Source organism: Bicyclus anynana, chromosome 18, assembly GCF_947172395.1.
Source record: "Bicyclus anynana chromosome 18, ilBicAnyn1.1, whole genome shotgun sequence".
In the NCBI taxonomy this organism is placed as follows: Eukaryota; Metazoa; Arthropoda; class Insecta; order Lepidoptera; family Nymphalidae; genus Bicyclus; species Bicyclus anynana.
The window spans coordinates 507,959-525,808 of NC_069100.1; the positions used below are offsets into that span (position 1 = coordinate 507,959).

At 35.5% G+C, this 17,850-nt stretch overlaps 1 protein-coding gene across 1 annotated transcript in view; it reads left to right on the plus strand.

Moving 5' to 3' along the window:
• The window catches only part of LOC112046705 (uncharacterized), a 413,809-nt gene that overhangs the window by 338,292 nt on the left and 57,667 nt on the right, over positions 1-17,850 (plus strand). Inside the window, exon 6 of the mRNA XM_052886800.1 lies at positions 17,603-17,749. Coding sequence (XP_052742760.1) covers positions 17,603-17,749 — 147 coding nt within the window. The remainder of the gene's footprint in view (positions 1-17,602; positions 17,750-17,850) is intronic.

Below are 17,850 nucleotides of genomic sequence, written 5' to 3' on the forward strand. Positions count from 1 at the left end.
TTGTGGTGTTTTTTTGGATTATCATTATTATTGACTATTGAAATAATTTGATGATACACGAAGTAAAGCAGAAAACAAAAACTCGTTTTTTATAATGTAATCTATTTATTTGTTTGTACACAAATCTTCGTACCAACTATACGGATGTACAAAGTCTTAAAGCAAACTAATGACTATAGAATTTATTCCTTTATTAAAGCAAAAAAAAAATAGTTATCTGAAAAAATAAACTTCCGCAGCGCAAGAGGTTAGAGAATTAAAACCCTTTCGCTTTCTGTAATAATCAGTGGGTCTCTAATTTTAAAGACAAATTTTAAAGAATTGTTAAAAAGAGTTGAAAATACCATCTGTTTTGATGGCAGATTTCAATGAAAAGAGTTATCAAGGAATTTAGTTATTTTTGTGTTAAAATAAATAAAATATAAAAATATTATTTTTTACTGCAAATTTATTCACGTAACAAAATTCAACGTATAATAAAATATTATGTGCATATAAAAAAATCATAGAAAAAAACTATAAAAATCAGTGCCGGCCTGTACCAATATCAAATATCAGGAAAAACTCCGTCCAATCGAATGTTCCGTCCGGTTTGTTTTCAAAAAAACGGATATAAAAGCGCGGAACATACCCGCGCCCGGGCCTGTAACGAAATCCAAACAATATCACAGAAATAACGATGTGTCCGTGATGGTTTTGAAAATTTTATGTCGCGCAGTTTTTTCGATCACAAATACAAATTCAGATTTAGTTTTAAACCGACATCTGAAAATGCATTAAAAAAAGAATTGCGTTAGCGCTTTACAATTGATAGAAGTGAAACTTCTTAAAAACTAAGAAAGATTTTTCGTGGAAGAAGAATTTTATACAAGTTAGCCCTTGACCACAATCTAACCTGATGGTAAGTGATGATGCAATCTATGATGGAAGCGGGCTAACTTGTTGAGTAGGATGACAATTCACACCCCTTTCGGTTTCTACTTGACATCGTACCGGAACGCTAAATCGCTTGGCGGCACGTCTTTGTCGATAGGGTCGTAACCAACCAGACCTGGATCAATTAAGAAAACCTCAAACTACCCAGCCGGGGATTGAACCCAGGACCTCCGTAAATCCATCACTTCGCCACGAAGGCCGTCAAAATATAATTTTTTTGATTTTGTGTGATTATGAAATATCATTCCCAAATGACTGCTATCAGCAGGTTAATTCACTATCTTTGACGTATGCTAGTTGGCATATACGTAATTATATGTAACAAATGTCATCCAATGCTTATTGGTGGATATCATCAGTAGATTAGATGACATTTTGTCAATTGATTTGATGTTTATTTTACTAGTTGTAATAAAGACCAAAATAGTGAATAGGCCAGCTGATGATAATCATAATAACGTGACCGACGGCTTAGGCTCAAAACTCACTCAATCGGCACACGGAGTTGCTACGTTAAGGCGAGGCGTTAAGTATTATTTGTATGATACACTAAACTTCAACGCACACTTAATGGATACATAACAGAAACGCGTCGCCTCAGCACCGGCTACGGTGCTACGAACGATACGTAGCGCCGTACCAGCACGGCTATTCTCTAAGGATATTTTTATAACTCGCAAGTGCTAGTTTCGAATTCATCGCTATCTTTCTCATTCTATAGTATCGTGTTAAACAGAGAGAGACACCCACAACCACAACAAAGAGTTAGTTTTAGCAGAGCCATATTATATTACCCCGAAAGAATTTTGAAATTCACCTGGTTTATACTTGGACTATCCTTTCAAATCGACCTAAGTTCAAACTAGTTGTTTATCATGCTTTCCAATGGTAAAAGACATACTGACAAGCTTTCAGCTATCTAAAATGACCTGAGTCTAACCATCAAAGGCTCTTATTCTGTATATACATATTCATCTCGAAGCAACAGTAACAACACGAGAAAACGTCTTTGAAAGATAAAAATTGTATTAAGTAAATGGCATCGTCCACAGACTAACATACCCTCCTTATCTATTCATAGAGGCTATACACGAGATCGCTGGCGGAATTCTTATCATCTGTATTACGAATAGCACTCGCGAGATATCAAACTTGCACGAACCTAGCGTTCATCTGTTTGATACGGCAGTGCATTTACTTTGTATTGCTTTTAGGGATTCGTTCCTCTAGTAGTAGATTGATCCTAATATAATAACTTTGTCTGACTTCATCTTCATAACGTAGTTTACTTTATGGCCTAAGTGGAACAAACTCTATGAAACTTTTTTTTTTTTTTTTATTCTTTTTTATTCTTTTACAAGTTAGCCCTTGACTACAATCACACCTGATGGTAAGTGATGATGCAGTCTAAGATGGAAGCGAGCTATCTTGTTAGGAGGAGGATGAAAATCCACACCCCTTTCGGTTTCTACACGACATCGTACCGGAACGCTAAATCGCTTGGCGGTATGTCTTTGTCGGTAGGGTGGTAACTAGCCACGGTAACACACAGCGATATTTATACTAGAAGAATAATATTTTTTTTTGCATACAACGCCTGATCCATCATGTCAGAATCAGAAAGTAGTGAGTGTAGCACATTTTAGTACACTGTGTTGGTAGTTCATCAATTTTGAATGCATGAACACGCTAGCTATGCCCTGCGATTACACACGCATCGATCCCATTCAAAAAAACATCATCTTTACTATTTCGTTTGCCAAAAAAGGCAAAAAAGATGCCAATTATTTTTTCTTATGATCGCACTTTTATTCATTGCATGCGCACAAACTTGTGAAAAGGTTACAAACACTTGCGGCAAATTTTCTTTGGTTTGTGATAAAAGACCGATGTCGATCAGATTGGCTACAAACGGTTACAAACCTACACAAACAAAGTCAAACAATTTATCTACACGCTTGAATGTGACTATTTGTTGATGCAAGCATGTGGTGTCACCATTATAAATTACTAACAAACCCACCCAAGCATCGCTTTGATTACAACGCTAACAATCAATCACAAGACAGCTATCGGCGACAAACAGAGTTTTTACTCTCATAATACAAGATTATGTCTTTAGGGAAAACTGTGTCACAGTTTGAAACTGTTCGCATTTATTCTAAGTCGTTTCAGTCTCAGTATGAACATGTAGGGAATACGAGTTAGCTCGTAGCACGAGCGGTCCAGGAATACGAAATACGAATACCAAAAATACGAATACCTACGGAAATACGAATACGTATACCGATGCGCATCTGTTGCGAGCGATGTTGGAAGTGAGCGGTTTTAGACATTTTTCCAAAACTGTTGAAACGCTTTGAGGAAATGTCCAGGAAACTGATATGAGAGTTTTGTTAGTTTTTAGGTCTAAGCTATTAGGTTATTTAGGGTAACACCTCCTTTTTTGAGTAAATAGTTAAGTCCTCAAAAAGGAGGTTTGAAATTTATATAGAAACATATAGTGGATGCTACTTTGAATATTATTACATAATAAAAAAATAAATAAGTGCGATCTGTTAGTCTCGTTACCATAAAAACAAAAACGCGTCTCGGGATGCTCAATGGAACTGATAACTCAAATCTGCTACCGTATGCGTAAGAGAAAGGGAAGCCAGACAGTTTGGTGCGGTATACTCTCATTTAAGAACTTCAAAAACGATATAAATATATATTTTTTTGATTGGTAACAAAACAATCAGGGGAGAAAATATTGCGATTTTTTTTTTTGCAAATAAATAATTTTAATATTTATTTTATGTAATGACATTTAATAAATGTCTATTGTAAAGATATTTTTAATTTTACATGCTAATTTTTAATTGTACCAATAAAAGTTTTGTTTGTGTTTAGTTTCCATAGTGCAAACGAAGTCGAAAGCGGATCTATAAAATTTAATGTTTTGTAAGCCCCGACGTAAAAAAAGTGAATGAAGTGCACGGTTCCTTTTAAATCAAAACAAAGAACCATTCCATCAAAAAACCCATCGAAACTTCGCCGATATCAAATATCCGGGGGGGAAAAAAAGTACAAAACCATGGAAAAAACTGGTCGGTGTCCAATCGAATATTTTCCGCGCAGTTTACTTACGAAAAAAAGGGGGATTTTTTTGGAAAACCAACGGCGACGTCCGTAACGAAATTCCATCCGTGTTGCAACGAAAAATAGCTTTGTCTGTTCAGTTATGAGGGCTTTCGGAGCCTGTGCACACGGGGTAGTTTCCGTACAACATTTCGCGGGTAGTTCAAAGAAATAATTCAAATATCGTAAATAAAGATGTATTATGCTCTGGAGCCTGGAACTTTACAGTTTAGTTCTTTCATTTCTATTCTACCACTGTATAGCTAGACGCCTTGAGAATATATTTTTTCTTTTATTGGTACATTGTATACTAACCCTGGTAAAAAGTATAATAGCAATATACCCATAGGTTTACAAGTTATCTAAATTAAAGGTCCTTCGTGCTTCCTTTATTTGTGTTTTCACAATTCGTGGATAAAAAATTCCGACCCAATTCCTTTATTAATAAAATAATCCTAAAGATTTCGTTATTCGCTGATTCCAGTGCCGCAAATGACGTAAAATCTGCAAATTTAAACTTTATCCTACAAATTTTGCCGAAATTTGTACTTAATTTTTTTATTGAAATACAAAACTGTAACAAACTTTGTTCATAAGTTATACAAATATCCACGGGGAACTATATCAAGAATACTGCCCGCATTTCCAGGTAAATTTTATATGTAGTATCAATAGTAAGAGAAAATTATCCATTTCGTTTCATAATAAATCCATATAAACAAACGAATAAATCAATAGCAGTCCGTTATATACCGTCCCATATAATGTAATAACCCCCATCCATCCCCATAATCTCTAAATTAGATTAATCCTAATCAAATTCAGTCGTGCATTCAGGAGCGTAGTGATTTGTAATTTATCAGGCGCCGTACTACTGCCTAGGCATTACTCGCGACCTAGATAGGTAATGAGATATCTATTGTTACCTGCGACGGTGCTGTATGCTGCGTCAGCTATTCATGAGGTTATGTAGAACATAATGGAATTTATAAACTAGCATACAGTTCTTTGTGCTGGAGGTTGTCCGGGGAAGTGATACCGTTATGTTTATTTTTGACGGCAAACAAGACTGGTTTTTTCGATGTAAAAAAGTATTGCAATAGTAGCACAGGTGACAGTGAAGTTACGTGTATATTTGGTCTTAGGAACGGAAATTAACAGAAATAGAAGTCAAAATTTTAGTTTTAAAAATTAGGTATAATAGGTATTCAATAAATCAAGTATTAAGACTTTTTCAAGACAATTGATTTTCAATTCTGAACATATTTGCGTACAAAATCGCCACTTTTATAAGATAATTCGAGTCTCCGTCTGTCACTGTTAATTTTCGATATTTTTTTATTTATTTCATTACATTAATATTACCATTTCATAATATGTTGTAGATATAAACGAATTGTATACGCAACAGTGCACAGTAAAACCAACTGTGGTTTGTGTTGCATCATGGTTAGGCTTAATTTTAATATGTATTTTTTGAATAATAAATAAATAAAATATCTAATTATAAAATGCTCAAGTTTTCTACCCATTCAGCGTACAAAGCTCAAACCCAGAGCAAAGTTGAGCTTTTTTATTGCAAACTGTTGCCAAACAACACGCCAGTTTTGATGATTCTCTGCCCTGACGAAATTGACAGAATCCGATTTAAATAAAAACACTTTACAAAGTCCATTTTCAATGAGGCAACTTTTCGTCAAAGCTTTGAAGTGAAAGTTGTCAAAATCTGGATTTTAGTTAGCACCTCGTATAAAGGGGAACTTTTGGAAAACTCCCGTGACGTCACAGTTGTTCGCAACTTTGTTTAGTACAGTACGGGGAAATTAATTTAATTTTTATCGTCGCGTGTATAACATGAGTTAGTAGATTCTAAAAAGAACTATTTAAAGTTATATTTATACAAAAATGTTATCAGGGATCTGTAGAAAATTTTTTTACAACTGATTACTATTAAGTAAATTTTTCGTGAATCTAATTTTTTATTTAAGAAAATTCTTGATTCTGGTAGCTAACTGAGTTACCAGGAAATGAAAATTTCTGATCGTCGGGCCGAGATAATGTGCCACGAAATTTGTAGGATATTGTGGATGTTTTAGTCGTAAACCGTTTAATTAAGCAACAGTAAAAAAAACATAGTTGTAAAAAATGTTCTACGATTCCCGGAATATTATACGTTTGGAGTATATTTTGTCTGTGTGTAACATCAAATACGTGCTATTTAATCTTACAAACAGCTTTTTTTTGCAAAATATAAATATAGATCCTAAATGGATTGATTTATTCCTCATTTTTTTAATGGAAATCTATAAGGGAAAGATCTCTATCTATACATAGTGAAAATTAAATAAACCAATCCGAAGATCAATATTTTTCCATAAAGTATAATCAATTTCTGACGCAAAACTCATATCTCTAGCTAAGCCCAAGTTAGGTGGCTTGCACCTGTAACTGCATATGGTACCTACTAACATCGGGTGAGATTTTAAAGAAGAGCTAAATTGACATTGAAAACAATCATATAACATTAAGTGACTCGCTCGCTATTAAAGCGATTAAAAAACCTATTCGGACACAGAGTGCATGTTAGAGTTGTCGCGTTTTAAATTCAAATTTGGAACATGTCGGTACATGTCTGAATATCCGAGCCCATAGCTCCACGCTCCTGATTGAATATTTCATAGCATGTTGATATTCATGTCGACATGTCGAATTGAAACGGTTAGCGAAATAGAAAGTAAATGCTGTTGTTTCAAATGGATTTACGAAATAAATTGTTAAAAATAAACAAGTCTGTTTGATTGTTTGAGTTTTTTCTGCTGTCAGTTTAAGGATAAGTACACAATTTGGACACTTTTATTATAGATATAAATTTATTCAGGGTCCGTACCCTTTTGGATGACGTAGTTTTGGTAAGGAGCTACAACATACAAGCTTTTGACAGGTGCGTTGATAAATTTTATTATATAGATATTACTATATCGAACTAAATCCATTTTTTTCACCCTCATAAAAGTCACTAGATGATTTACTACTAAAAATATATCGGACGTTTGCAAGCACCCATAGATTTCAATGAATCGGTCCTTTGCAATTGATTGTTCAAGATTGTTGCAATGATCAGATCTACCGTGATCCCGTCATTATCATATATCATTTCTATCAGCCGATGGACGTCCGTTGCTGGACGAAGGCTTCTTGTATGTACATCAAAGAGCACGGTCGCAAGCTGCTAGCAATCAACAGCTTCTTATAACCCGTTTGTCTTCGGTGCCCGATTATCTTTATTCGACGACTAAGGAATTTAATCCCGTATAATCCTTGCATATTTTTTACCTAGGATTGATTATAGAAAAAAACCGGCATCGATCTCTACGTAACTCATACCTACAGATTAATAAAAGGTGACCATACAATTAGTGATAGTCACGTAAAAGTTATTAACCCATTATTTTAATGTCTTCGTTAAAATCGTAAAGGCGTCTACGAGGGACGGCTTCGGCGATTTAATTTACAATTTTAATTAAAACGTCTCAAGTGGCTCTTCTCTCAGCTGAATATGCATATTGTATACTCGATGTACGTACATACTATTAATATTTAATGAACTCGTCGCTTAGTGTGACCTACCTAAGTGTTATGTATTGAACCTCAAGGGTCGTAAATGACCCATGTACTAGGAGTCCATTTTGTTATGCTAGTATGAAAAAAAACATACCTACCTGATGTTAAGTGGAAGACCAACTATGAGCAATACATCACAGAGAATGTAAAGAACTCAGCCTACAATGTATATATAGCCTTGAGCCCCAAAGTGAGGTATTATGTTATGCTTTGTTTGTTTGTTTTCCCCCGCTACCACACCCACAGCAATGCTGCTTGGCGGAAATAATGGCGGTAGTAGTTCCTCGAATGAGCTCAGTCACAAAAAGCTTATTTACTAATAAACATATCATAAATTTAATTTTGATTGTTTAATCATCAGAACGGACATGAATATTGTATCACTAATCGAAATATATTCTGATTGATACTTCTAGAAACCCTTCAAACGTTTTAGTAAGTACGTTCTACTTTTATTATTATATTTATAAATAATAAAAAAATATTATTATAAAAGCAAAGAACCCGACTGCCTAAGTGTAATAAACTGAAAAGAGCAAAACAAGTATCACAATATAAACATTAAGTTCTGACTAATTTCATCATATTGCCGCATGCGGTTACAAACATTGGTAGTTCATTCTTTGCACGTAAGAAAATATTATTTGTCCCCGCCTGCAGAACCACAAAGAAACTAGTCAGAACTTTACACGTTTGAGACACGTGATATTTAATTTCTTAAAATGCACACAACTGAAAGTTGGAGGTGCATGCCCCGGACAAGATTTGATCCAAATCCTCCGGAATCGGAGGCAGAGGTCATATCACGGCTCTATCCTGGTCTCTCAGATACCATTCTGTTATTAGTCTGGTCTAACTCTGCTTCTTCTCTCAAATCATATTATGCCCAATTTCCAATTAAGAAAGAGAGAAAAATTTATTCATAAAATACATCACAAAGAAAGAAAAAATAGAAACAATAAATAAAATACTCCACAACTAGCATGATGTGATCCTAAATCTCTCAGCAAATTGCTGTGGAGGTCACCACGCCTTTCAGTTGTTTATGAGTTTTGTAACATTAATTTTGCTTTTAATTTTACTCGGTCCTCAGGTCTCGATGTATTTATAAATAATACCTAAATGCAAACACACACCCGTCTAAAGCGCACTCCAGAGTATTTCAATTTAAACAAAAAACCGCAAAGCCTCAGCACACAAAACTGTCTCATTTTGCGACTATTAAATATTCAGATGCAATTGTTGCATTGGAGATAGTTACGCTCTAGTCTGTAACACGCTGCCTGCACCGAGAGCTGGTGGACTATTTATTCAAACCATTTATGCTACTCTGAATTTTGTTAGTAAGAGTTAGTTAGTTAGTTGAAAAATAAGAGTAGAGTATAAGAAATGACTGAGATACAAGAGTGAGAAGAGAGTTTTTTTCTACTCTTAATGTAGCTAAAGCATAGTGAGCTCCTCTTGATTCAATTTATCACAAATTTGCAGTTTACAACAGAAACCTTCTATGACATATTACTACTTTGAAAAAAAAATGTACAGATTTAAAATGTAAATATAGTTATAATACTCGTAATTAAAAAACCTACCTTATTCATTACCCTGTAAGCCCACTTTGCATTGCAGCAAGAATATTGTAAAATTGTGGATTTAATTTCGCTGGTCTGTTATGCCATGATACTGTATAAAAGATGATGTTGATCGTAATATTAGATGATGGTCTATAGTAGGTTGTTTCTTCAAAACATAATTTTAAAACTGATAAACTCATTTTGGTTATAATTTTAAACCAGTTTAATTAGGTGCATCAAAATGTCGCCAGCTCTTAGAATATCAGTAACATTGCAACAAATGGAACTGACAAAAGTAGCGGAGCGGTTCAATTAAGGAGTTTAATTAATTTAAATTAAACGTGGACACTGATTTCCCTCGTCGCCAACTTAGATTTAGTTTTAGTTGTGCGCTGCAGCTATTGGACATCCCTGCTTGGAGAGCGGGGCGAGGAAGCACTTTCACTTTGAATTGGTATGAAGGAATATCAAAATTTTCGATTGTGTTTTCTATAATTTTTTTCTACAAAACAGATAAATTTCACATCCCGTATTCAGTTCATGGTGTTACACCCCATGTCTCCCAGAGCACGTTTAGCCTTCGGTCTCGGTCATTATCATTAACATCCAGATAGTATTCGTTAACGAAGTTACACTATCACTCTTACTCCGCCAACCCGCTAAAAACAGCGTGGTAGGCCTAAGCTTCATATCCCCTCTCATAAGGACTAATAAGGGAGGTCTGGTCTGAAAGGTACTGGGCCGTTGAAATTTGCTGATAATGTAAAGTGTACTAATGATTGCAATTTTTCAGCAAATATTGAGGCATATTATATTTAATAGTCCAAGATATGAGAAGTAGAAAACTAAAAGAATATTATTACTACCTATTTTATACTTCGTCCAAGAGTCAAGAACTTTATATTGGAACTGCATAAGAAGCATACTATATAAGGTCTTATTTACACTACCCGATTTAATCCACATGCAATAACAAACATGCAAGTCAGCGAGTGTGTAATTGAGTTGTGGACCGCGAGCTTTGTGCTCGGATTCCGTTCTAATAGAAGATTGAGTCTCCGACTGAGTTCAGACGACCCAACTTGTAATAGGTAACGGATAGTTGGAGATCGGGCAGCGTCCATTTCATAAGCGATAGCGTTACACTTAACAAAGGAAATTAGAAAACAATCGAAATACCCTAACTGAGCGTGTTGCCAATGCGTGTTGCCAGTGATGACATATGGTTCCGAGACTTGATCGCTAACTATGGGCCTCATAAGATAAGGCTCAGAGTCACACAGCGGGCGATGGAACGAGCTATGCTCGAAGTATCTCTGAAATGAGGAGATCCGCAGAAGAACCAAAGTCACCGACATAACTTAACGAGTCGCGAAGCTGAAGTGTGCAGTGGACATCCGTCGGCTAACATGATGATGATGATGATGATGACCCTGACTGTTAAATTAATATAAGACATCAGTGTTACAACGTAAATGCCGTTCCCATGAAATTTTAAGAAATTAACGAATATAATGGTAACAATGTTGATTTTCACACAGGAAATATAATAAATTATAATTAATTTAACCATCGTAAACCAAAATAACGTATGTGTTATTTTAAGCAACTGCTTATTGCCTTTTTCCAGTAGATCCTGCCTTCCAAAGCGCTACAAAAAATACAATTATTCTGGGACTAAAATCCAAGAATGTATAATCTAAAGACAAATAAACACTTGATAAACGAGGTCGCTTATAGGGTGAGATTGTAAAAATAAATAAAAATAGCCAACAAACAGGAGCCTATGTTGGAATATTAATTGTACATTATATGCCTGATTTTTTTTAGTTTTTTCATTTAATAAAACAATAATATTTAATAAAATAAATTACCTACCTGAAATATTAAATTATGACTGTATTGGTTACCTCTCATGACTTGTCCCACACGCAAGCTGCAAGTTCAGTAGATTTCAGGCGTGTTGACGGGAACTTGGCGCGAAGTTGTGTTAGCCTCACGGTTATTATTGCTGCCCTCACACCCTGAGCGACGCCAGCGCACTAATGAAATAACTTACACCGACAGACAGACTAACAGACAAAGAAGAAAGACGGACAGAAAACATAACATTACTATTACATCTCAGTTTAGTGTTACAGCACAACTTTAGTATCATTATTGTTATCAGCCTATTTAAATGGCCTACTACAGGGCAGGCCTCCCTCCTTATAGGAAGGGGGAATATGGAGCTTAGACCCATCACGCTGCTCCAGTGCAAGTGGGTGGGATTAATGATAATGCTAAAAAAATCCTTAACGACTACCAAATATTAACGATAATGACTGGGCTCGACAAACCAACCATCTTATAATAAAACTTTCTTGGAAAAAAGTAAAGCGTAATAGTTCGCTACCCAACTTTAGATTCTAACTCAGGACCTCTCGATCTAAAGTATAGGCTCACCACTGTACCAACGGACTTCTGTGACCCAATTTTCGCGTTGTCAATGAAATACAAATACCTATGAAATTACTAGCTGACGAGTTTCACCCGCGTGGTTATCGTTCCCGTAGAAATACGGGCATAATATATAACTTATAGCCTTCCTCGATAAATGGGCTATCTAACACTGAAAATTATTTTTAAATCGGACCAGTAGTTCCTGAGATTATCGCGTTTAACCAAACAAACAAACAAACTCTTCAGCTTTATAATATTAGTATAGATTATGTCAAATTAAAAACTTTTGGAACTTCGTTAAAAATGCCTTATACTCGTAGAATTATCACACGTTAACATAAACTTTAAACTGAAGTTTTGGTGGTTAAAATACACTTTTTGAAGTAAGAACCCACAATAAACTCGAGCGGGCGTCCTTTAAAATTGTTACAGGAAAATTTCTCTTCAAAATTTTCAAATCGGCAAACAAAGTTGTAACTCCTCGAGAGCTCTTCATGGGTCCCCGAATTATTGAATTTAAACCTATTTCGAGTGTGAAAACTTACGATTTTCTCGCAATAATGCACACCAACTTGCCACTTCGGAAATTCGGTTGAGGACTTGCGTTACCTCGACTTTTCTTTTTGAAGTGGATGGGCTTATGCAGAACAGTGAAATCAGGGCAATACAGATTTTTTTTAAGTTTTTTAAGCTTCAAAACTTTTTCTCAGAAAGTAGCTAACAGATTGTAAAAAAGCAAAATAATAAGATGGAAACATTTATTTTAAAGTTAATTTTCTCTTAGAGAGCTGGTGAGTTTAACAGTCCAAGGAATCTAACGTGATTTACGCTGAATTAAACAGGAAAGCGAAATATTAGTACTTACTTAAAAATAAAATAAATGAACGGATTTTTTCCATGGAAGTTTTGAACAATGCTCAATCACATCATTGTCTGATCTTTTACATAATTATGCATAATTTCTTAACCCCCGACGGATGTTATACGTTTGACGTCTATCCGTCTGTCTGGCTGTCAGTCTGTTTGTGGCACCATAGCTCCCGAACGGATAAAGCGATTTAAATTTATTTTTTTGTATGAAAAGTGACTTACGGGCGACTGTTCTTAGATATGTTTGATGACAATCGGTTGAGCTTTTTAAAAGTTCTGGGGGTTGAAAGTGGGGAAGAATAACCGAATGTCTGTTCTTGAGTGGGGACTCAAATGAAAGTGCACTGAAAGAGAATATTAATGTCTTGATCGAGAGTGTAATTAATAATTTCATAACCTTCGAGGATTTGAAAAATTTCAATTTTATGTTATCAATACGCTGCCCTAATACCCGTAAATTTGATGCATGCTGTACTTGAATTAGCAACGACAACAATTTTCCGCAGATCAAAATATAGCATTCGTACAAAATACATAGATAGTAGATCCGGATGAGCTCTGTCACAAAGAGCTACATATTATTTCTACATTTCTTTCTTTTTTGCCATTGTAATATATTTAGGCAAGGAATAGAGCACATTTGCATAAAGCCCGCCACTCAGAACCCTTGAGTCCCCGCTCCAATAACACTTGATGCCTTGTTCAAAAAATACGACCAGAATTCTCCGGCTTATTCCGACGACGATTCCGCCTAAAACTATTAAGTAGTAGAAACATATTGAACGAACCAATGATAATATTTAAAGATGGAATTTCTTAAGCGATTTCGAAAATTATAAGAAATATTCTTACTGTAAAATCAATCAAAGTATGAGGGTGAACTTTTGTGTAATAGTGTGTGAACGTGTGTTTGTTACTATTTTACGCCGCAACTATTAAACCGATTTGGTTGAAATTTAAAATTGAGGTACATTTTAGCATGTATTAATATATAACTTTATTGCGGATTTTTGCATTTAAGAATTTTTCAGGAATTGCGGGCGGCTAGTTAATAACAAAAATAATATGCTTTGCAGCTGAATATTGTCTCGAGAGTGTCGAAAAGTGTAGTAGTAAGTGTCTACGCAGTGTTAGTTTTAAAGATTTTTATGGCAAGAGCTATTTACTAAATAAAATAAGTTTATTGTTGGTGCAAGTAATCCAGTTCCAAGTCTTGCTTGAACAAGATAATTTAAAACAAACAACGAGTGACAAGACAATAAACAAACAAAAGGGAGCCAAAGGAACGAAGTTGTCTAGAGGGCAGGTTCAATAAGTTTGAATGGCGGACCGCAGTAATTGATTTAGAAGCCTTCACAAAAGCCTTCGATTGAACTGAAAACAGCGAGTAACGACGCGTGTAACAGCTTGTTAATGAAGTGACTCGATCGAGACAACGTCTTGGTTGAATAGAAATGTCAAAATACGCACTTCATTTCTAACATTGTACAAAGAAGTAACAAATATATGCTGTTTATAACAGGTTTTTGGTCACGTTGCGTTTATTTTCGACCTATCATATCGCATGATATAATATCATTCTATACCTATTAAGCACACTTAATATGCATTATTATTTTTTTCTTATCTCTTTTACCAAAAATCGAATCGTTGTTCGTCTCGTTATGAACCGAAAGAAATTGAATTTTTGTTTGTTATGCACTGAAATCAAAATATAGGGAATACACATTTCTGAAAAAATCTGAAAACTAAATTTTTTTATTAACTAAGAACTTTTGTTTTTAAATTGCCTTTTTTTAGTGTTTTTTTTTTAATTTTTACAGAATTTAAAATTAAAGTTTCCAAGTAAAAAATTGATATTGGTAATTTTGAATGGAATGCAAAATAGACATTTCTATGTGATCGCAGCGTAATAGATTCCTCGTATAACAACAATGAAGTCCAAAAGTAGTTGTAAATTAATTTGCTCGACGAGCGACCAATTGTTTTTGGTTTAGATTTTGAAAGTTTGAAGGGAGTGTCGGACTTATGGAACCTTGAGGACGACATAATCTAAAATATTATAAACTCAAATCTTAATGAAATCTTTTTAACCCTCGACGTATAAATAGGGATACAAAGTTAGATTTATGTCTGTTTCTATGAAGTGTGTATGTACGTGTCATAGTAGCTCCGATATGCAACTTGACTTAAATTCGTTATTTTAGCTAAATTAAAGTCCCGTCCCGGGAAAGTTTGTCCCACTTTTTATTATTAACATCTGATAGGTAGTCATTAAAAAAACAAGATCACCATAACTAAGCCTGCCAACCTGCATCGAATTACCGTGGTGAGGGCTTTGTCCGGGATAAAGAGATGCCTATGTTTTGCTCCTCGGACTTATTTATCTCCATACCAAATTTCATCCAAATCGATACAGTAGTTTAGCCTTGAAAAGACAGACAAATAGATTTACTTTCGCATTTGTAATATTAGTATGGATCTCGGACGCATATTTATTTATCCTAAAGACCTAATTAATTCTATAATTATAATTAATTACACAACAATAATAATAATAATATGAATAAGCCAAGTAATTTGCAGGCTCAATGAATTAATAATAAGCTAAATTATAAAACCTAATTAAACATAAATTATGTACTAATTATGCAATAATTAAAATAATTATTGTAACACAGTATCATTTCAACTAATAAGTAATAAACATTATACAAATTAGAAATACTCCCCGCGTTATTACAGAATGTTCCCAAAACGATATTTGATACGTCCAATGGAGGTTGTATTCTATTTGTTTTATCATTAACACACCCTGTAGATGTGACGTACTCCGATATTTCCATGTTATTTATTACAACCTAATTTGAAAATAAATTTTCATCATTTGAGTATCTGAAAACCATTTTCACCGACGTAAAAAAGAGGGAGGTGTTAAGTTTGGCGTCACCGCATGTGTGAAAATCGTAACTTATAAATAAATGGACCGATTTTGATGCAGTTTTTTCAACTAGCGTAATGAGTTGGGTTGTAAGCTACATACATACGAGTATATAGATTAGTTGCGAAATTAAAGACTATCTTAGTAGATCTTGAACTTTTAATTTAGTTTATTGAACAAAACTTAACGATACATTAGGTTGACTACGTGTGCTTGTGTGTGCGTTGTGTCGGTGTTATTATAATCTGGCAAGTTAGTTGCTGACACTCCCATGATATGCGGACGACGGGGGGAAAGCTGCGCGATTGTGAAATCGTGCGTGCGGGGAAGTGAGGTGCATGAGTCGTGGGTTTTTCATTCATCGCTACACACCCCCGGCCCGCGCGGACCATCAGGAGTGTTACAAACGAAGTTGCCGAGCTATAGTAACACCAGCAAACATGCCCTTCAGACTGCAACACAGCGATGCAGTTTGACAGTTTTTTCTAAAAATGCCTTTAAAATATTCAATAAACTTACTCATTATTATAATTACTATTATCAACAAATCATTAAAACACCTATGAAAGTAGAATAGTCAGCAAAAACTAAATAATAATTGTATGAACATTTATGAAAGTTAATATTCTAACTAGCGCCTACTGAACAAGTTAAACAAACGATTTCGCATTCTAACTGTAGGCGCGAGTTTGAGCCAACTCATCCCTCACCCTACGGCTAGGGTTGACACATGTGCTGATATATTTTGTTGCCTCAGTTTATTAAGAGGTTCTGGATTCGATTTCTATCTCGTGTAATTTTTAACTAGTCATCAACAGCCTGTATTCGTCCACTATTAGACATAAGCTTTTCGAGAGCGCGCCACCACACACAATCCTCCACCTTCCTCATCCAGCCACTTCCCACTACCTTCTTGATGTCGTCGGACCATCTAGCTGGAGGGCAACCTACCCTGTGCTTGCTGGTACGCGGTCTCCACTCCAGAATACGTCTGCCCCAGCGGCCATCTGTTCTACGATAGATATGGTTCGCCCACTGCCATTTCAGTTTCCTAAACCTTTGGGCTACATCGATTATTTTCGTTCTCCTACGGATTTCCTCGTTCCGGATTTTATCCTTCAGAGAGATTCCTAACATAGCCCTCTCCATAGACTTTAAATTTGTGGATAAGGCCAATCGTCAAAGTCCACGTTTCCGCTCCATACGTCATCACAGGCAAGACACACTCATTAAAGACTTTGGTCTTCAGGGTTTGCGGTATTGACGATTCGAAGACCCCACGCAATTTCCTAAATGCTGCCCAACCAAGCTAAATTCTTCTGTCAAAGCACAGTCGTTTTTCCCATGTATCCAAAATAATTTTATTATTATTATTATGTTATTTAACTTCGCTTAGTGGCAACCCTACAAGTTCTCAACTATGATAGCCAAAAGCCTCAAGTTATATTTACAAATCGTTATCTAAGCTAACCCCTTTATTTGTAGACTGTGACGTCAGCAGTGTTGTCGACTTGTTAGACATCTGGCGAGTCGACTCGACTCGACTCCGCTAATATATAGTCTCGCGATGATTTACTGATATTGCTGAACTAGCTTAGCTTATTGTTAAAATTATATTATCGCCGATCTGTGTAGACTAGCGATTAAGGTTTATTGTTATCGCTTAACTCCCTTGTACACAAATTTCTGAACTAAACTGGGCCTAAAGTTAAGCTTGTTGTATTTAACAGTATATGCAAACTACTATTATATATTAGTAACTGTGTCTGTTTGTTATACGGCCTGAAATACGGAACTGATTTTGAATAAAGGGTGAAATTTTATTCCACAATTTTTTTCACGAAGATTTTTAAAGAGTTTCTTGGATTGGATAATGTCTAGTAAATCATGGTAGTAAGTCAAACACAAGTGATCGTGTATCTCTTGTTTCTTTCATAAACTGTATTCAGTTTAACTCTACAAAGCCTATTAATTATTTAACCCCTAAAACTAAGACAGCCTAACCTACTCGTATATACTCGTAATATTATTTATCATGTAAGTAAAGATTTTTGTAATAATTGTCAAAAAGATTTGTTGTAAATGTTGACTTTTGTTGCAGCTCAAACGATCACGGAGCAGGGTCAGGTGAAGCATGTCCTGCCCCTGACCATCACCCGCTCGGAGCTTGGCGGAGAGCTGCTGTGCAACGTGTCTTCTGCTGCGCTGGACCGCCCCACTCTGAGGCACGTCAAGCTCGACGTCGAAGGTGAGTAGACCAGGGCCAGATGAGGCACAGGTCAGTCAAGTAAGGGGTAAGACCCTTACCTGTGGCCTGATCTGTAGGGATCAAGGCCGCCAGCATTCAGC